General features: G+C 47.6%; 1 protein-coding gene across 1 annotated transcript in view; it reads right to left on the bottom strand.

The window, feature by feature from the left end:
- The window catches only part of dlgap1b (discs, large (Drosophila) homolog-associated protein 1b), an 80,228-nt gene that overhangs the window by 11,760 nt on the left and 45,968 nt on the right, over positions 1-22,500 (bottom strand). Inside the window, 2 exon segments of the mRNA XM_047024256.1 lie at positions 15,195-15,471; positions 17,287-17,467. Coding sequence (XP_046880212.1) covers positions 15,195-15,471; positions 17,287-17,467 — 458 coding nt within the window.

Below are 22,500 nucleotides of genomic sequence, written 5' to 3'. Positions count from 1 at the left end.
ATTGATCTCAGTATACCCTTTGAAAACAACTTTACAACTTTAACGACTGCCTCAGTTCTCTGCATGTGTGTGTGTGTGTGTGTGTGTGTGTGTGTGTGTGTGTGTGTGTGTGTGTGTGTGTGTGTGTGTGTGTGTGTGTGTGTGTGTAAGAAAGGAAGAGTGGTGACAGCAGTTAATATCAGGTCTTTTGGTTAAATAGGTCTATATTTCGATGTTGCGTGAGTTCATATGAGTTTCAAATAGCATGTGTCTGTGTGCACTCCTAAGAGCAGTCAGGCTAACAATCTAGCGAGCAGCGTTGAGCTCCCTCGCGTGGGAGCCAAGGGCAAAACCAGAGCTCCTCTCAAAACACACACAAAGACAGGAAGGGGGGAGGGGGAGACCCGCACACACACTCAGTCCAGCTGCATGGCACTTAGCTGTGGGTCGGCAAGGGGGTTCCAGACAGGCTAGAAGGGGTGAGGGGGCGGTGGAGGAGGTCTGGGGAGAGGGAGGGGGGAGAGGGGAGGAGAACAAGGGGGGGGGGGGGGGGCTGTCTCTGTCTGCTCATGCTCACACCACACACACAGCCAGCTGGAGCCTTTTGTGATAGTGTCTCCATGGCGACGCGTGGCAGCAACATGAAGGTTGCTGTCGAGGCTAAACGGCGTAAGAGCCCTGTTGTGTACCTTGCTGCTGTCTGTAGTGCAAGCTACGCGGAAACACGCCTAAACACGGCCTTGCTATTTAGTCTGACCCAGGGGACAAGCAGAAGTAGTTGCTGATGAAAAGAAAAAAAAATAAAAAATTTTCTTGCTAATTGGCATCAAAACAGTGACGTGCCAGTGCTTTCTAACTGAAACATAACACCGAGGGTTTTAGCCAGTGGGCTAAGTCTTAGTCTGGCTACTGTTTACTCCCAAATGCTTACTCAAAAGACAGGTTCTTCTTAGCTTTCTCATACATTTCTTTTTGACACCTTCCAAACATAAAAACAATTATATATATTTTCATGTCTTTGTCAAAGCACAGGAGATACTGGTCACCAGTTTACTGAAGGACTGATATGAATCTGTCAGATAGACACCATTGATGTGGCAGTCTTTCAGTTCACTGTGAACTCTGTTATCCCTCTGGAGAACAACAATGTTACCTTTCATTCTGAAAACACCACACAGAAACATTGCAGACACACTACGCGCACACACGCACACACACACACACACACAAACACAAACAGAACTATTGTGTCGAGAGAACCCAGGCATCTGGAGAGCAGAAACCTCCTGGCTGACCTCTGACATCCGTGACAGAGTGGCGCCAACTGACATGAAGGCTTCTGGGAATTCTTTCAGGTGACTCACAGCGAGTGTGGTTAGAAAAACAGGCTCATGTTGTGAATGTGCATGTAGCTACCTAACAAAAACAATTAACACAGTATCTGTGAAGAAGTATAAAAAGTATCTTATTTAGACTGCAAGGCCCCCCAAAATACACAGCGTCAACGCACCGGAATACTATTTTCCCTACCACGCAAACTCAGTGTCAACAAAGTGTTGCTAGCATCAAGCCTATCTGATAAGACTGTTTACAACTGACAGCTTCAAATCTGGCAAGCAGCTGCTATGTGTTAGGCAATAGACAGACTCAGATCCACTTAACCCACTTCCATACAGCCCTAAGTTCAAATAGAAAGCCCTGTCTTTAAGTTACCTGCTCTACTCTTTTATAGCTCTGCTCTGCTGTCAATCAGTAACAGGCAGAGAGGACTGGCAGTTAATAGACAGCCACAGAGCGGGAAAAACGAGGTAAGTATGTACACACACACGACGTGCGTGCGTTCGCACACACCTGCGTCAAATTAACAGCTAGATGTGTGTGTGTGTGTGTGTCGAGTGCCACTATTTTGCAGGGATGAGCTCAGGTACAGTTTGACAGCCTTGCGAGCTGCACCAGCTTCCGTTCATCTAAAGAGTTACACGCTGACAACTTGAAATAAGTGTGGGGTTATTCAATCCACAAGTGACTGGGAGTGTTTGGACAGAGTGTTTGATGAGTTTTTCATGAAGGCCCGGCCCACAAGGACTTCTTGCCCAGTCCTTTTGTCCTCCTGCTGCTTGTCTCTGTTTCCACCGCCCATCTAACCCTCCCCAGAACCACATGAAGGGACACATCACTCCATTGTCTCTGCCCTTGGAAAAAAGGGAAAGAAAACAGGCCCTTGGGGAGTGGAAAGAGAGAAAGAAAGAGAGGGAGATACCTGTGATGAGTGACTCGACACTGGAGAGGGGAGAGAGGGAGGAGAGGGTAAGGGAGGGGGAGACTGAGGAAATGTCAAGGGAAGGGGGGGGGGGGGAGGTAAAAATGGAGGATGGAAGCGAAAAGAGATTGAGATTGGTTCGGAAATGTCAACATTCCTGCTGCTACACAGGGCGTAAACTTTGCCCGTTTGCTCGTAATGCTAAAGCTAACACACTCACCAAAACTCTCACTCATCTCTCCTCTGTCTGGCTGGCAGAGTGGGCTAGGTGCCTTTGACACACACACACACACACACACTGCATGCATCAGTCATGACAGCATAGGTCGGTAAGGTGAGTCACATCATGTCCCAAAAAGGCAAAAGAATTGGCTATTCCAGTTACTCATAGACCCATAAAAGACTATTCCCATGTGACCAAAGGGTTTCGACACTAACTCAATCTTGTTTCTGAACAGAGGGGTTGACTATTTACTCCTAGGCCTGTTAGGATTGTCCTCACCTACTCATATCCTCTGATTAATGCTCTTCACCTCCCACATCCTCATCCCTCCCACCCTACCTCTCTTTCTCTCCAGCTCTGTGTTTCTCTTACACACATGAGACATTGACTCAGATGCAGGTTAATGATTCCCCCTCTATGTATCTAACCAGGGTGTGTGTGTCTATGCCCGCCTGTTCCCCCCTGGGTTATTACCCCCCTGTGACAACTACTGTCACTGCCGTGACACAGTCCGCTAACTGAATAATACAGTCCACTTGAACCTTTTGTGTGTGTGTGTGTGCACTAAAAATACAAACCACCGCATGGCCCTAGACCGGAGGCACAAACACACACAAGCGCAGAGCTCGGCCCGCAGATCACAAAATCGGACGACAAGCTGTCTGCAACGTGCACAGGACCTTCCCCTCCACCCTGAAGAACAGGAGAACCTTGTCATCCACACCGAGGAACAGGAGAACCTTGTCATCCACCCTGAGGAACAGGAGAACCTTGTCATCCACACTGAGGAACAGGAGACCCCGTCTGCAGAACTCCATGGTGAACACGCTGTGCAAGAGATTAGACAGCAAGCAGACACTCAAGTCAGCCCTTCTCTGCACAATGCCCACATCATGTCATTGCAAGAAGGATGACTGCTAAGTGCTAGGCTAGGCGTATTTACATACAAATACACTGGAATGTGGTCAAAAGTTCATCACTCCCCAAACTTCTCACCCCCCCCCCCCCTCCTCCATGGATTTGGGGAAATGTGAGCGGAAGATGTCAGCCTCAAAATAAATACATAACATGAAACACCCTGACCAATCAATTATGTTGCAGCAAAAGAACAAGAAAAAAAGGAAATTGTGTGCAGCTTGTCTCTCTACAAGCCTCTCTGAAGGCTTCAAGGAAGTTTGCTCTGGAAGGAATGCAGCGACAACGTCAGTGTCGAGTATCGCTTCGCGGTCTGGGGTCTCGCATTCCTTCCCTTGCCTGTTTGACGCTCTTTGTCCTGACCGCTTGCACATGTTGGGGGAGAAAGAGACAGATAGAGAGAGTTGGCTAGCTGGGCCTGCTAGGCCCTTCACTAATCCTGGCAGAGGGAGAGGCGGGCTAAACGCTAAAGCCATCTGGGGGCCCAAAAGTAAACGTCAGGGATTGATTGTGGTGGTGGTGGGATGGGTGGGGGAGGGGAGGGGAGGAAAGGTCGGCAAAGGAGGGGGGAGAGGAGGGGAGGGGGGGAGAAAGAATACAGGCCCATACTGACGCACACACTCTTTGTGGTCTCCTGTTCTGACCCCTTGACCCCCCCGCATCCTGTCAAAAGGAGGAGAGGAAAAACGAGAGGGGGCAGCTCAGGGAGTGTGTGTGTGTGTGCGCGCGTGTGTGTGCACACGTACAACCCCAGTGTGTACGACAGACATTGAAAGAGAGAGAGTTTCAAATGGGTCCCCCACATGTGAGAGCTTCTCTTTTCCCGCAAATTTCTTTTCGTGTGTGTGTGTGTGTGTGAGTTTACGTCCCAGCAGAGGGACAAGGGGTGAAGGGGTAGAGACAATAGCCTCTCCTGCATTCCTTCTCTCCTGCTGGGTGTGCTCGTTGGTCTCCTGCATTCCTTAGACCCATTCAGGTCTGCCCTCATCCCCTCTCCTCCGCTCTCATCCTCTCTCCTGTGCTCCCTCTCCTCTGATCTCTTCCACTCCTCTCCTCTCCTCTTACACACTAGCCAGGACAAACCACCCAGCTATCCCTTCACAGAAAGGGGGAGGAGTGGAGTCTTTAAAAACTTGTGGACGGAAGGAATCAGTCCCCTCGGGCTGGGGGGGAAAAAAAGAACCCACCCCTCCTTCCCCTCCTCGCGGAGGCATGGCTGGTGAAGCGGCAAAGCAAAAAGAGGGGGAGGAAGAAGGAAAGAGAGGACAGGAGGAATGCATTCCCTCTCTGAGTGTGCAGAAGGAGAGTGGCGGCTTCTTTTTGTTAATGACGGGTTCGAAAAAGGAGGACGGCCTCTTCGAATTGGTGGAGTGCTCCGGTACACATCCACACAAACACACACACACAGACAAAACACACACACACATTCACACACAGACTAACCCTACCCTGTAGTCGAGTCTGGGACTTTCACAAAGCAGTCTTTAATTTGTGCTGGGACCAGGCCTCCCGCACTGCACAGCCCCAAACCACCCACTCACATCCCAGCCCCACACCACTTAGAGAGAGAGAGGGAGAGAGAGAGAGAGAGAGAGAGAGAGAGAGAGAGAGAGAGAGAGAGAGAGAGAGAGAGAGAGAGAGAGAGAGAGAGAGAGAGAGAGAGAGAGAGAGAGAGGGAGGGAGGGAGGGAGAGAGAGAGACAGGGTATGGTAGAGTTTCATTCCACAAAGTTGTCTCTCTTCTGACTGGGGCTAGCCTACTCCACTGGAGAGACTAATGACGTTCCTGTAGACACTAATCCAGGCTACTTCATTCACGGAGGGGATGGGGCTGACTTCAAAGCCTCCACCCTGCATTTCTGCCTTTTCCCATCACCACAGAGCTAGCGAGTGGGCCCTGTCCAGGCGTGTACCCTCTCCAGCAGAGGAAATCCTGCAGGGCCTTTACTGATGCCAAAACACAACAGGCAGACAAAGACAGAAATTAGAGATCATTACCTCAAAGACAGCCAACTAGCTTACCTAAAAGGGACTATCTGAACCGACTAACTACCCCAGGGGCGGATGGATATGCGTGGGTGGGCAGACAGCCCAGCGGCGATGCAGCACATCTGGAAGACGTCGTTTCTGCAATGTAAGCTTTAATGGCAGGAATATGGTATTGGTTTTTTTCTTCTCCCCAGTCTTTTGATGGGAAAAGTAGTTCCATCTGTATGTCGCAAATGTGTCAAATTACATGTGTCAGGGCACATATTTAATTATTTATATCATTTTTAAGATAGGAGGAGGAATATGTGTGTTTTTGTGTATATGTGTGTGTGTGGGGGAGGGGGTGCGGGGGGGTTCCCATGTGTTTAAGAACAGCATTGCCGGTGACTCAGAAAACAGAAGTCCTTCTTGTGACTATATTGTGTGTGTGTGTGTGAGTGTGTGTGGTCGAAAGACTGAAACGGGGTGGGCTGCAGTGACCATGCTTTGTGTCAGTGCTGAGTTTGTCACACCCCTGTCATCTCCTCTCTCTCTCCTTCCCAGACCCCACCCACCCCTTCCCTCTTTCCCTCTCTCCTTATATTTCTGTTGTTCACCCAGAGTGCAGAGAGGGGTGGATGACATTTTGGGCCCTGCATTTCCTGTGTCAAAAGATGTCCAAACGCCACTGTTCCTCCCCAAGTGGTAGCAATCAAAGCATTCCAACCCCCGGCACACACAAACAAGGAACAATTAAGTCGTAAGCAAACTGAAAAACCCAACAGTCGCAAAACTAGCTGCCTCATTGCAGATACAGCCTCAGTCGAGATAAGTACCCCAATGAACATTTTTGTAGGTTGAAACTAAAATGTCAACACTGGAGTGTTCAAGTAGCACCATCTGCTTCAGTATACATGTGGTCAAATGATGAGTTCAGATCAAATGTGTGAACAATTTACCACATGCAAATGTAGCATGACTTTATTGCGAGCAATTCTCTACCATAACAAATGGTTGCCTCTTCCACCCCCTATTGGCCAAATTAAGCTACAAAGGCAATTTTGGAAGACGAAGAAGAACATTTTTATTGATCATGCGATGTGAGGGACACACACACACACACGCACACACAGAAGCTTGATTGTCCACCAATACATTTCCCTCTGTGCTTTTCTCCCTTTCTGCAGTCCTTCCTCCAACGGCAGCCAGAAGCCTCCATGCCTGACCAGGTCCACGGGCAAAAGAGCGGTCTGCTCTGCATTGAGGTTTGTATCGAGGTTCCTTGTGGAGGAGACCCATGTCAGCACGGGAAGAACACCCAAACTCCACACAAAAAGACCCTGGAGCCCACCTAAGCATCGAACAGTGCCCCAAAAGGGAATCGAACCCAAGACCATCTTGCTGTGAGACCACAGTGCAAGGCATTTGATGGGCTTCAAAGCCTTACTGAAATCCTCTTCTAACAAATACAATGGATATTGAATTGAATTCTCCTTCAAATATGTTGAGCAGCACGTCATGACTGGACAGGGTCTCTGGGAGCTGTGGTAGGCCAGCTGCACGCCCAGGTTCAGGCATGGCCATATCAAAGACATCGCAGTGGTTTCGCATCGTGCTATTTGAGAGCGACAGTGCAAGTTCTCACTGGCTCGCATTCTCAGACGCGACGGGAGCAAATAATTACTGAGCGGCCGAGACACGGGATCAGGTGCCGTTGATTTCCGACGGGAAGACGGGAGAGCCAAATGACAGTTTACCGACAGACCAAAGATCTAGGGTCTGATCCTACAGCTGAAGCAAGGAAGGCCAAAAACAAGCAGTGGTTTACTGTACACACACAAACACACACACACACTAAAGAATGTGATCAAGTGTTCAGCTATCAACTGTGGAATTCTCTTCACCCAGAGGTTACCCTACATCTACCACATCAAGGTGTGTGTGTGGCGAAGAAACGTCTGTTTCCACATGCCCAAGGACCAGCCCAGCCTTCATTTCCTGACAGACACACCCACACACACCATCAAAGCTTCACCTGTGACAGCACACACAGGTGTGTGTGTGTGTGTGTGTGTCCCACCTTCATCGGAGGGCTTAAGCTTACAGCGTCTCACTCTGACAGCTACAACAAACAGCCTTTAATAAATGTGCTTGTGTATCAGAAAAAGAGAATGATTCAGAGAAAGAGAGCAAGAGAGGATGAAAAAGAGAGGCAACTTCCATGACAGCACAGCCTTGGCTGTTTAATTTACACCTCCCTTTGAATAATTCCATCCAGAAGGGATGCCAGCTTTGATCCCGTGACAGGTATATTTCACATGCAGAGTGCACCGGTAAGACTGGGCTCTATCTGTCCCTGTAATTAAGGGAAGAATGGCAGGAAATAGAGAGGGAGGCCATGTGTGTATGAGAGTGTGTGTGTGTGTGCGTGTGTGTGTGAGTGTGTGTGTGGTGGGGGATGAATGAGGAGGTTAGTGCAGCTCAGGGAGAATAGGTGTGAGGGATTAATGGAGCTCTGAGGAGAAGCCTTCCGGAAACAGCTCATTATTGAGTGTCGCTTGATGTCTTTTTCCCTTCTTCAGCTCCCTCACACACTCATAGGCTGCTCCCACACGTGCTCACCAAGTGCAAACGCGTCGGAAACACACTCGCGCGCACACACTCACAAACACTGACAACAGGATGACAAGAATCCACAAACCGGCATCCATTTCTCTGGAAGGGTGTGATTGCCCTCTGGTGGTGGAAAATAACAACACAACGAGGCATCCACAAGAGATAGAGAGGGAGAAAGAGAGAAGAAATCAATGATCAAGCAGAGCCCAAATGATCATATCATCAATCATGATGAACCCTAATGAGATCAACATGGCGGAATTCGTTCTTGTTTACGTCGTATATTTGATCGCAAACCAAAGGCTGGTTCTATCAGTGATATGCACACACACACACAACTTGGCACTCGACGAAATATTGCTGTTGTGGTGGTCTAGGTTAAGCCTATTTAGCAGATGGAAGCTGTTGATGTACGGCGTACGGATACCTCTCTTTCAGCACAGCACACTGTGACAGTGTGCACTTCAAAACAGAGCGTGATTGTCATATGAGCCATCTGCAGCTGAGCATCGAGTAAGCGAGAGAGAGAGAGATAGAGAGAGGGGGGGGGGGGGAAGAGAGTGAAAGTGAGAGGGGAGAAGAGAAAGAGAGGAAGAGAGAGACTGTGAGGAGCCAGAGGATATGAGGCAGGGCTAAACGTCTTGCTCTCAAAAGAAACAGGCTGATGTGCTGTAGTGCTGTAGGCCCTCAGGCATCTGTGTCTACTCATGAACTAGCCTCTACATTAATACTGACATAGGAGGTCTCACACACACACACACACCCACTTTCTCTCTTATACACACATTCACAAACACAATGTCCCACAATCACATTATATTTTAGACAAATCATCTATTACCATCAATCCATCCATGAACCATGACATTCTAAACCCTGTACCCCAGACTTCTTCTGTAACCAGGTTGTATCAACACAGGGGGGGTTGGGGGTGGGCGGGGTCAGCACGGGTATTTCCGTGGAGGGGCGGGTGGTAATCACAGGCATGTCAAGCCCTCCAGTCTCTAGGAGACTGGCCCTAAATAGATGGCGGCTGGGCAGACGGGTAGTGATCCTGCTGGGGGTGAATGGCGTGCATGACTCCGTCACAGACACCTCGGGCGGCAGAAGGGGCGACATATCCCGTGTCACTCGGGACCCTGAATCTGTCCTATCCGGCCCAAACCCAGCAACCCGGCGCCTGGCTGACCTGGTTTCCCAGAAGCGGGTGCCAGTTAAGCACCCCTGCCCCCTCTCTGTCTCTCTCCTCCCATGGCTTCCCACTGGACCTCCTCAACCCCCCCCACATTACCTTACTGGCAGAGGACCTTGGCTGTGATACTATGCCAGGCGCTTACAGTTGGTTAGTTGCACACCTGCTATCCCACATCCAAATCAAATAATCCTACTAAAATAGATTGGGGGCTGACAAAGTTCAAGCATTTCTGGGCCTCGTTGAGTTGCATTCAACTTTCCTTCATGGCAAGGACAAACAGCAATGGATGCAATTCACAGTATGTTTACAACTTGTTCTCACATTTAGTATCCAATACATTGTAGTTGAAAATAATATACTTGCCATAGACAGAATGTATGTTTAAAGGTGGTCAATATCAGCAAAATAGACATGTGAACATGTATTTTCAATGTAATTGGGTTTGAGTAGTAAAGCATATTGTTAATAAACGTTATTATTGATAATTGCTCGTTTATTTTTTATGTTATTTAACCTTAATTTCGTGATCCTCTATTGTCGCTATTATAGTTGTTAAACAATAGTAGTAAATGACTGATAGGATATTGGCCTATACAAGCTATATAAATTGTATCTGATCAAGCATGAGTAAGCTGAAAGATTGTGGGATGGGCGGTAACTACTTTGACTGGAACCACTGAACGCAGGACAAAAACACGGAACAGCGTAACACTAATTTCAATAAGAAAGCATACGCTACTCACAAAGTCGTATCCAGTAGTCACACATCCCGCACAGTTTACTGTAAATATACTGTAGAAATGTCATGAATATTTCGTTTTCACACTAACTACTTGGATAGGCAGACTGCGCTTTCTTCACCGCTCCCTTTCTGACGACATTCGCATATTCGATCTAATTTCAGGATGTGAGTGCGCTATGCCTGCGTTTCGCCAGGCTCTCTGAGTCACACAAGTGGGTGCCAAGAGGGGTAGTTACGTGCATGATAAGAAAAAAAAAGGAATTGCCTAAATGTAAAGTTAATATAGACCGATTTGGAGACTGCGGTATGCTGACTGTAAAAATGTTTTTAACACAGGCTCCCTTCGTAAACAAATTTGAAATATTGTACAGTAGCCTACTGACTTAGCGAAGACGATATCGAATACATTTGTATTAGAAGTATCATTATGGTAAAAATGTGTCATAACGTTTTGTAAAGGGAGAAACAATTGTTTTCAAAATGTTTTATCCAGACATCAGGAGTTGTCGTTTTGGAAAGTCCCTGTTGACGGTAAGCTACAGGAGATGCAGCAAATAGACAGGCCTTTCAAAGTCACAGTTTTCTCCAACCATTCCTTCAGAGACAGTCAACAGATCACCAAAAGTCCATCTCCTTTTCCAGAGGTCCATCTCCTTTTCCAGAGGTTAGGGTTTGAGAAACAAGTTTCAAGGTGGTATTCCAACTCCTGGGGGCAGTGTTGTCTAGGCTTATCACGTACCGTATCATTATCGGAAAATGTTTATAGTCTAGTAATGATCTTGCTTTACATACAAATTAACTTTTAGTTTCTCTAAACCAAAATGTGGGTGAAACCTTTTTGACCTTGTTTAAAAAATGGTTATGTTCAAACAACCCCCTATTTCCAAAATTACATTTAGTCGAGCCACAAGGGGTCCAAGCTTGTTGTCACAGGGGCACTGGCTCCCCCCCCCCAAAATAAATAAATAAATAAATCACCCCTGTTCTCAGTGTGTATGAAAAATTGATATAGCTGGGAAAACGAGAGCCATTAACAGTCAGCACTCAAAGTAGAGGATTAGAATGATAGTGTGTGGTGAGGTTAACAACTGATAGAGGCAATTTGATATCCGGCATGGCTTCTTTCCCTGGCTTAATATCTCTGTTCTTTCCCTTTAATTGAAGGTCACTTCGCATTGAAGGAAATATATTTCTCCTGTCATTATTAAGCATGTGGCTTTGCAGCAATACTGAGGCCCTTTTATCCATGTAGTAGGAGAACCCTTGGCGTGCAAAGGAGAAGTAATGACCATGCCTGTACTGGGAGAATTTAAGTCGCAGGATAAGTGTCGAGGAGAGTACATTAGTGAATTGGAGAGTAAGTTAACTGAAAGATGAAACCAAAGGGGCTTAAAGTGATGAAAATCCTCACATTAGGCGTTTCTCCAGCTTTAAAGATGAGATTCGCTTCAGATTTTCTCAAAACACGCATGGCTGGGCTTGTCCCATTGTCGCCGGGAAACAACGTCCCGCTCTGTGGGCTAACGTGCGTCTCTGGGTGGAAGGTGGGTGAAAGCTAGCGACCGTCAGCCACTCCACCTTCAAAGGGAATAGATCAAACGATAATCTGCCCTTTTGGTTTCTATATTCAGCCTGGAGATATAAAATGATCAGTAATTATTGGGTGGAATGGCACGGCAGGTGGGATTGAACTATAGAGAGACTGGCGGAAGTCTCCTGGTTAAAATATGACTAGGGGTGGGGGGATATATAAGTGCTTGCTACTTTGATATAACTTCTGCCCCACTAGAACTCCTGGAAGACATGCATTATTCACACGTCCAACTTTATCCACTTCGCTATTTCACCCAATGTGTCTCCCAGCAGTATCCATAGAAGGGCCGATGCTTCTTCTCTGCACATGGGCGACTTTTGTTTCCACAGAACGTGTACGTGTGTGTGTCATCCTGATCTGTCTGTTTAAGACAAGGCCTGCTGGTCTGATGACAGGTGAACTGAACTCTCCCGAAGGCCTCCCCTAAGGCAAAGGAGGAAGTGAAAGTCATTAAAGTTAATGTGTTTGTGGCTGTGGGGGAGCACAGCACCAAAATCCATGTTGGTTGATGCGTGCGTGTGCTGAAGACAGGGTGAGACTGGTTCGCTCTTTTTGTGTCGCCACTAAGTTGCTGAAAAAAGCAGGAACGAATATTTACCTCAAGAGCATTTTTGGCTCTGCTTTGCTCTCTCTTTGGCCTTCACTTCCAGTAACACACAGCATGATACTGTTGGTGTCTTTGAGACCAGAACATGGAGTGAGTGTGTGCTGGGTGTGAGTAAGAGAGAGAGCAAGTAAAACATTACCACATTTCTCTTTCCAGTAGAATGGACATTGGAAGTATAGCATGCACTGTGGGATACACAGAGACAGACCATGCTAGCTTGAAGCCACAACATGTATTTATCTGACTGACTCGGTCCATTCAGCCTCCTTCCCTTGTGTGTGTGTGTGTCCAAGCTTGTCAGCATGAACCAACCTCTGTGTTAGATCTGAACCAGACAGTGATAACAGTGATATGTGATGTATTTTATCAGCCCCCCCCCCTCCTCCTCCTCCCCAAAGTCTTATTTACCCTCACCCACATTTTTACATAAACCAGAACCGAACACATCTATTTTGCACATTGAGTTGGGTGGTTGCATGTTTAGTATGCCACTGGATGTTCCAGACAACAGCACGGTACGGACAGAGTTATTTTGGTGCAGCTTTTTGATGTCGCTCATCGGGCAAATGTCCCCCTCTGCTGCACACACGTTTCTCTCTTATCTCTAAACACGGAGCTGCAGGCTGCTTCACACCACGGCATTCAAAGCCTGCCTGGGAATATGTGTGTGTGTGTGACCAGAGTGCGAAAAGGGGAGTGAGAGAATGGGGTAAGAAAGAAAGAAAGAAATCTTCTTGAAGGTCTATGGCACATTAAGCTTAGACACTCCACAGTCCATGGGAATCAATTACATCTCTTTCAGTACTCTCTCTCTCTCAATCTCTCTCTCTCTCTCTCTCTCTCTCTCTCTCTGTCTCTCTCTCTCGCTTACTCTCTCTCTCTTTATTTCTTTCCCTCCGTCTATGTCTGTCTGTTTCTCTCTCCCTCTCCTTCTGAAGTACAGGCTCTCCTGGAGAGAAAAGAGGTAGAAAATTAATTACAGGGAGTAGTGCCCAGGACTCAGGAGAGGTGATCTGAGTCAGTGATGAATTACAAACAGACAGAGCCATGACAGTAATCTGGCCCAATCCCCTGCCGTGATCGGGCTCCCCTTCACCTAATAATGTTATGACTGACACCTCCCCCTGGCCCGCTCCCCGCCCCCCTTCTCTCTCTCCCTCTCCCCCCCCCCCCCCCACAGGGACCCACCTACCTGAGATGTGAGTCTGAGGCCCTGAGCTGAGAGCTGAACGAAGGTCAAAGGTGAGACAGAAACACGGCCAATCAAATTGCAGAGAACGACAGAGGGGAAACAGGGGTGTTATGGCGACACAAAATGGATCAGCAGTTAACGCTTGCCAGCTGTTTTTGTTGTTTTCACAAACGCGTGCACACACACACACGTACCCACACACACACGTACCCACACACACACACATGTAAACACACACCGCTCAGTCTACAGCTTGTGTCTGTCTGACTAGGGGATGACGATGTTCCTCGACAGCGCTCGCAAATGAATATTAATCGTCAATTCCATCGGTACGGGAACGGTGTGTGAGAGTGCGTGTGTGCACGCACGACGACACATTTCCATGACGACACCCGTCTCAGTCCGCGTCATGCCAGCTCAGACGTCTGCTGCTGCAGACATGCAGGTCACGTAGGTGTGATGAGCAACGTTCATTACACCCTCCTTCATCCCCTCCCCACACACACACTCACCCAACCAGAGGAGACACGCATCCCTCCTGTGTCTCATTCATGGATCAATATTAGCATCTCATTATAAAAAGAGATCATCATCGCCACCTTGTTCATGTTCATCTCAGATAAAACGTCCCCGACAACCCCCACGAGCCTCTGTGAGGAAACCAACGGTTCCTCCAGGGGCCTAAAAGACTGCTGGTGGGAATCACAGGGAGAGCCCTTGGATCCGAGCGAACAGGTTTCAACCATCCTCACAATTGACTGTAAATGCTTTTAATTCGCTGACGGCGATTGTTGAGAGCGATCTGTTTTTGTAATCGGGATAATTAAACAAGACCGGTGGAAAAAAACACGGCACTAACCATGACTCACTGGGCTTACAATGAGATGTGTAAGAAGACGGAGAGTTAGGGTGGCTCATCGGGTTGCCAGCTCCGCTAGGCATCAATACTGCATGTCCTAATGCTCGGCTAGGGCCTAGTGGAGGAGGACAAACAGGCAGAAGAGGGCATAAGGCCCGGCTGGGGACACCGTGGAGCGTGAATAGGCTCTTAAACCGAGTAGAGAAGTCGATTTGGGAGCGGAATCTAATATTTATCATATTGTATCTGGGACGGAAAATGGGTCAGATGTATTAAGGTGCTTTAAAGGTTGGGTCTGTTTTTTCGCCAATGAAATTTCACCCCTGCCGTCAGCCAGCCAAACAACCAGTCAGCCAGCCAGCCAACAACTAGCCTGCCAGCCAGTCAGCCAAACAGCAAGCCAGCTGGCCAGCTATCTAGTCGGTTCTATCCTGGGGAACATCTTGTGACTGACACATTCTCAACCCAAGGAGTCACACAGGTGCTAAGGCTATTCACTAGTTTTGTGTCTACACATCAATCACTAATGATGGGATTCTACATCAGTGCTGGTCCATGCATAAACAAATGAAAAACATTTAAGAGACTGCACACATGATACATATACTGTATGCTCATGTAATGTTGCATAAGACCTTCCGGTCCTGAACAAGTGAGGTACACAACACCTCCCAAATATACTGTGTTCTCCATGAAAACTGTGACAGCCAAATAGATAAAGTGAACCTTTGTTTGTTCCTCCTAGGCTGAGACTTGTGATACATATATATATATATCTCCTGATATATATATATATATATATATCAGGAGTCAGACGGCTGAGCGGTGAGGGAGTCGGGCTAGTAATCAGAAGGTTGCCGGATCGATTCCCCGCCGTGCTAAATGACGTTGTGTCCTTGGGCAAGGCTGGATAAGAGCGTCTGCTAAATGACTAAATGTAAATGTAAATATATATTGAACCCGAGGAAGTCTTGTTGACAGCAGGAATGATGCTTCTGACTAAATATCTCCAGTCAGTGACTAGGAAGAGAAGAGGGGAACTGACCTGTGCTGCTCTGGATGGTCCTGACGGTGGTGGAGGACCTGGGAGGGGAGATGGCTCTCATCCTGTGGCCGCCATGCCCCCCTGCCGCCGCCGCCGCTGCCGCCTCCTCCTCTTCCTGGGAGCAGCCCTTCTCGATGGCGCGCACGTAGCTGTGGCTCCGCATGCGGAAGCATCCGGGCACAGGCAGGTCCAGCGCGTCCACCGCCTGGGACTCCATCTCGCTGAACACCTGCTCGCACACCGCCTCGATCTGCCCGTTGACCTCCACCTCGCTCACCTGCCCCCGGGGGGCACACGTAGAGCACACGGGGCGCAAACACACGGGGCCCGGGCCGGCCGTGACAGAGCAGAGGAGAAGGGACACAGGTCAGAGAGACGGACACCGTGGGGACCCACCGTTCACAGGAGGGTGGAATAGAGTAACGGTGAAAAGCTGCTACGTTCGAGTGATGAAAGGGGAATTTGAAGGACAAGGATACATGGGGGTCATTCCAAACACGGGGCACGGAGTGCAGGGGGGAGGAACGACAGGTGCTGGGACTGTAATCGAACGGGCCGCTTGGACAGACCAACGTGGTTGTTTAGGGTGCTACAGGTGTCAGGTGTTGACTCCTGGGTGAATTTGAGGGAAGTGTGTTTCTCCACGCATCTACTGGAAGGAGGAGGAGAGTGACTGCTGGCAGGGTGACAACAACATTTGGGGGCATTGCATGTTCAGCAGAATGGGGATTTTGACATGGAATTGAGGGAATCACAGGACTAGAGGAATCGACATATAAGAAAACACTGACGAACACATTTTGGATTTGATAGAAGACTTGGATGGTAGGATGGATGGATGAACTGCTGGAGAGAAGGTGGAGAAGGGGAGAAGCTGAACAGTGAGTAGAGGAGAAAGGGTGTGAAGGAGGGGGTGAAGACATGGAGACGGGCTGCTCTTGAGGAGACAGGAGGAATTGAGGGCATGTATGTAGAGAGGCAACGTGTGTGTGAGTGTGTTGGTGAGGGCAGCAGAGCATTTGTGGTGGGTGGACGTGTTATGTGATTGGTGCGGAGAGCACAACTCGGAGTCTGTCAGCTTTCTGGGCCTCTCCTATTGCATCGGATGAGAAGTCTTGCTTTCATGCACACACGCACACACACACAAACACACACACACACATACAGACCAGGCCATGTCCCTTCCCCACAGGGCCGACTGGCTACTTCCTCCAGCCTGTCTCTTCCCTTTCCCCCCACCCATCTGCTCTGGAAAGGGGGGCTTGTGGCTCTGGCCCCCCCCTCTCCCCCCCCTCCCCCAGAGGACCACACTACTGGAGCTCCTCGTAACTCCAAATAAGAGCTGACGTGACCCGCCGTCACCCTCATTTGTCTCCACAACAAATGTTCCCCAAACAGCTGGGTCTTCATATGCTTTCAAGTAACCCTCTTTGGGGTAAATCTAGGTGTTAGTTCAAAACAATGAGGAGACTGATTGTATGAGAGTACATTGAAAGTATGAGAGTGCATCGCTGGACATAAGTCACCTTGCCCTATCAAAGGGATGGTCTGGGAGAGGAAACTGTTTTACAGCCTGAATCTATGTGCTTGTTATTATGATATTCCTGCTCTGCATATCCTTTGCTTCCCTCCATCTTGGGTGTTTTTTTTCCCCAGCAGTTAAGCCTTGTTTTTATCACTAATGAGGATGCCTAATTGGGTTGAGTCTTTCTGAAGTATGTCATTCGATGTTCCAGAGAAGGACGGGGGCACACAGATGAGGGGAGGGGGGAGGAGGAGGTAGAGAGAGAGATACCGCACTTCCTCTTTTCTAATTAAGGACATGTGAATTGGATTGATCTGATTGGCGGATCTGAGAAAAGCGTTGTGCCATGTTATATCAAAATGGACTGCAGGCCATTGAAACTGGACATGGTCTCCCAATGACATGGCTGGTGGTTGCCAGATGGCTATTTAGAGTTTGTTTTAATATTGGGGTGGAGGCCCGGGGTGAGTTCCTCCCCCCTGCATGTCCGTAGAGAAGGAGGTTGGGAGGTCGAGGGTTGGGACGGCGGTGGCAGAAGGGCGAGGGGGAGTGGAGCAGGGCACCAACCTGGCTGATGGTGCTCATAGCTCGCATGTAGCTCTCGTTTCGCGAGCGGAATTTGGGTGAGGAGGCCAGCAGCCCCGCTGGGTCCAAGCTGTCCAGACTCCTATTGATGGAAACCTCACTCACCGCCCGCAAGTAGCTGTGGCTCCGGATCTGCAGCTTGGGAGAGTGCTCCGTGGAGATCCTGCAGGGAGGGAGGAAGGGAAGGAGAGGAGAGGAGGAACAAGAGAAGAACAGTGGAGGAAAGATAGGAGGAGAGAGGAAAGAAGGAGAAGGAAAAAAGAGGAGAAGAATGACGAGGACAGTAGGGAGGGAAGGACAGAGGAGAACAGGAATAAGGGAGAACAGAAAGTGTGAGCATCGATGCATACGCAGAAACCCCCCAAAAGAAGCAAAGACATGAGAGAGAGAGTGAAAAAGATTCAACAAAGGACTGAGGGAGCATGTGGGAAAATTGGTAATCTAGCCATGCACATAATACGGACCCAAACGAGTGAGAGACTGCTCTCTCTGAATCTTCGATCACTTGGGAACGACCCCTAATGTCTGCTAAACAAATGGTTTTGGTTGTACTCTGGGAATCTTTGGATGTCCTTGAAAAACCTTTCCATTCACTCCACAGGCCAGAACAGAGAAAAATGGGCTGCACTCCGATGCATATGGAGTAGATGGGCAGATATATGTGTGTGTGTGTGTGTGTGTGTGTGGAAGGAGGAAGCAGTTGCCTTCAGCCTTCACACAAACACACACAAGCACGTAAAGACAGGAAACAGTAGCTCATTAGATTGCACCTGCAGGCAACAAGCAGGTGGGCTCTTTCACCAAGCATCCTCACACCTGTGCAGCATGCGATCTGCTGTATACGTGTTACGCAGTACGTAGAGCGCAAGGAAACAGCGCGAGATAGAAAGAGAAACACAAAGAAAGAAGAGAGTCTGCAGTTTGCCGCACTCCACCTTCAGTCTCAAACTCGATACACACACACGCACACTTTATGACTCTTTCCTCCCAGGTCCAGTTTGCCTTCATTATGTATGCCTTCCTTAAAATAAAACGGGGTTACAGCAGCGACACAAACTCGATTACTCATTCTGGGATGAATGAAACACAGGGTGCAAGAGGAGTACAAACTGATGCAACGAGGGGAGATAGGGATGGAAAAGAAGGAAAAACGTGGGGGAATGCAAAGAGGGACGATTCAACAGAGGGAAGAAGGGGCTGGACTAGGTTCTGAATAGAGAACACAGAAAAAGTGAATACAATGATGATAATAATCATCCTTGCATCTGAAGTAGTATTTGCCTATTACTAAGCTCTTCAGATAAGAAACAATGTATTACGACATCAATGCCAAATAGAGGGTACCAACTGTTCCTCTAAATTAGACCAGAGGTTTATGTGTCACCAAGCAAACCTTTCTCCCCACCCTCCTCTGACTAATACTTGGACATGGAGGGAGTGTTATTGAGTTTCTAGTGTTATTGAGTTTCTCCCTCACACTTAATCCTGGCAGTAATCATGGTGACCTCGCAGGCAGGTCGCGGTATCCTGGGTCAAGCCTCACCTCCCGCTGCTTGGACAGGGTCGTTTTTAATGAACAAGTACACAGCATCAAGACACACAAACACACACATCACCGCACTGCTACTGCGGGCAGTCCTTGATGTGTACCCTGATCCATAATAGAACTAGCGTAGGCATATTCTCTCTCTCCTTCTCTTCCTGCCTCTCATCCTTTCCTCTCAGTTCCCTCCATGTCACTCTCATCCTGTCTTTTGCCCCCTCCTCTCGGCTCCCACGCCCTTCTCTTCCTTTCGTCTTTCTTCTGCCGCCCCTTCTCTCCTACTCCTCCTCCTCCTGTCTCCCTTCCTCTCCGCACCTCAACTCTGCTGTCCTTCCTGCCTCCAGCGTTTCTCCTCTGCTCACTTCTCTTCCCCTCTGCCTCCCCCTCCTCTCTAGCCCTCTTCTGCTTCCCCCTCCTCTCTTCCCCTCTTCAGTCTCCTCCATTCACCCATATGTTTCTCTCCATCCAGTCTAGTCCAGTCTTAAGTGTGTTAGAGATGGGGTGGAGAGGAGACTTGATTACTGTATTAAGGAAGTTATATTGCCGGTCTGGACAAGAAAAAGGAAAGAATATTACAAAAATAAATCTGGGGCATAAACAAATGAGTTTGTCTGAAGTAAGCAAGGCGAAGGGAGAATATTTGTGACAGTCAAAATGGCTGTCATTTTCTGTCTATAACCCCCATTCCCCTCTTTCTCCTTCTCTGTAAATAACTTCCCCTGCCAATTATAAGACTGGTTTTATCTACGTGGTTTACTTAGCAGGGAAATGTGCATTGTGTTTTCAGCACAGTGTCCGCAAACTGTGAAACAACACACAACGAGGCTGTAAACAAGGGACTAATTGCGAAACAGGCTCCATAATCACAGCTTAATGAACATCTTAAATGCTGACCCATGAAGATAGAGAATAGAACAAAGAAAAGAAAACACAACCTTACACCATCTCCCAAAAGCACCACGGTGAGAAAATTGTATACCATGCTAACTGCTCTCTTTATCTGCAACGAGCAGCGGTGCATTCTTTATGTTGGTTTCATGCGTTCCCGCCAGCCGTCGGCACAAGTCCCCAGGCCAATTAAAGTCATTAATTGCCCCTGCGCTGCGCCACTCTTACATAATTTGTCGGTAGCGCTGTGGCGGCGGCGTTCCGCTCTGGCGCTAACGATGACGGAGCGCCCAGAGGTAGAGCAATTGATATTCCTGTCAGACAGCCCTCACTATTACCCAGTTAATCAGTCAACGCAGCACGATGAGATAACAAACTATTGCGAGCTCTCTTATACCCGACTGATGTGTGAGTCAGCGGTATTTTCGTCGTTTCGCTTGACGATAAATTGATCCATTATAATTATTCCATCAAGCTGTCATGTGAGATAATAATGTTTTCAAATCGGGCTCTTCACACGAGAATAGGTCGTACAGGTGCTAATATGTGTTGTTAGGAGGCGAGTCGGGGTAAGTGACTTGCAAATGCTGCAAGGTAGCTGCAATTAATCAATCAGACTGCAATATCATGAAATAGGGTTATTTCTATGAGATTTCTCGAGTCGGCTTTTCTCGACAGGGGTGGGCCTTTCTCACGAGCCACTGATCCACTCTAAACTTTTAGTTGTAACACAAAGTCTTTGGAAAGTCAGAAATGTAGTCTACTTGCTATGAGGTCGCTCGCAGTGCTTTCAAACGGTTTTAATATTTCATGCAACGTAGCCTACACCGTGGAAGGCAATCGCTGTTTTGCGAGGAACGAAAGTCATGATGTCTCAATATGAACATGAAAAGCTCCAGACGAAAACATTACATGATAAAAATAGATATGTTCTTTCAACATCTTAAATGAATTGAGCTGTTGGCAACACATCCCCCAGGTTGGGTTGGAAGGGCTTCTATTTTTTAAAATGGATTCCCAACCACAAGCATGTGACCATAAATTGCATATTTTGCAACCATATTTCGGAGCTGTGTTTGGGCATACAAATGTGGTAGCCAGAATGGGGGAAAATAGGGTAGATGAATGGAACATCAACACGGAACATGAAACCAAACACATGCTCTTAAAGGGGCAATTGACTGCAAAACCGATTTTACCTTGTCATTGTTGAAAAACGACAGTTCGGAGGGTAAACTGAACATACCGTGAATATCAAAGTCCATTGACACCTCTTTCCTATTCAAATCTCAAAAAGAAAAAAATTGGCTGTAAAACGCTAGCTTTTCAACAAAGCCACCGGTCCTACGTAGGACCGGTGATCGCCCTCTTATTGGCTCTGGTCTGTATCTTTGTCACGCCCCAGAATTTACATCCAGACCAGCCAGAGGTAGCGTCTATCTCCGATACTAGTTTAGCTGCGCGCTGCTCTGTGTAGGCTACTTATAAGGAATTACAAAGAAGAACGTTTTGAATTATAACAAGGATATTGATTATGGACCACGGTCGTAAATGCTGTGTTCCAGGCTGTACAGGGAAGGCTAACACTCACAGTCTTCCCAAGGAGCCAAACATTCAACAGGCATGGCTGCTGTTGTCTATGAGAAGATCCCGGCGAAGTTCGACACTTAATCATTAATTTGCTCTGAACATTTCACCCAAGACAGTTTTGACAACCTTGGACAATTTCAAGCAGGATATGCTAGGAAGCTGAACCTGGAAAGAGGTGCTGTTCCAACCGTATGCTCATTGCAACCGCAAGCTATAAGGACAGTATGATGTTGTGCTAACAGTTATTAGCAATGCTAACGTTTCCTGTATATAGCATACCAGGTAGAATGCTAAATACGTTTCTACACACATCAAATGACTCTAGCTAGACTAGCTGTAGTCGGCATTAGAAGGGAAGCTTCCGAAAAATAGCCAGAAAACGAACTGCAGTCTGGCTTATTGCTAACGCCTGTCTAGATAATCTATTTGAAAGAACTGGAGAAAGGCAGGTTTTAGATACAGGATACGTTAGCATTGCTAGTAACTGTTACTAGTAACACCTAGACTGTAGGCATGTAAACAAGTTTAGCTTGCTAGTTAATGCAAGAGCATAGAATGTGTGATAATTTAGCCTAGTTTATTGGCAATGGGGCTAACGTTGATTCATGTTCCTGACTGTGTTTCATTCAAATAAATAACCTGTGTAATGAAAATCTACAATTCACGATGCATGTTTGTCCAGATCTTTGTCATGTTATTTTACAGCAAGATATCTAGAGCTAGCCTAGCTAGCTAACTGAAGCCGAGTAGAATCACGATATGGTTTGGTTGCTAAGCTGTAGCCTAACGTTCTACCCACCTAAGTCAATCCAGTTTGCTTCAACAACAGAAGTGGAAACAAGTAATGTTATCATTTCAAATGATATATAGTCAATCTGTTGAAAACAGTGTTGTGTAGACACAATAGATTTATTTGCGCATTTTTATTTCAAGTCTCCAACTTCGGTGTTTCAGCGAGTGCTGCTGTTGGCCTTGTTGCATTTTTGCTCCCAGCTTCACTCGTTGATAACCAACCAATCAGCGCGCAGCTTATCTAAATATTAATGAGCATACCATAAAAGGAGAAAAGCTAGTGTTTTTTCCCGGGAACATTTCAGAGGATATGTCAGAGGGCATAGAACAGCACCCGGGCCATTTTCAACCCAACCAATGTTACATACCCTATTCGGAGACCA

This window comes from Hypomesus transpacificus, chromosome 8, assembly GCF_021917145.1.
Source record: "Hypomesus transpacificus isolate Combined female chromosome 8, fHypTra1, whole genome shotgun sequence".
Lineage (NCBI taxonomy): Eukaryota > Metazoa > Chordata > Actinopteri > Osmeriformes > Osmeridae > Hypomesus > Hypomesus transpacificus.
The sequence above is the reverse complement of the archived record's forward strand: the minus strand, read 5'-3'. Positions and strand labels throughout refer to the sequence as shown.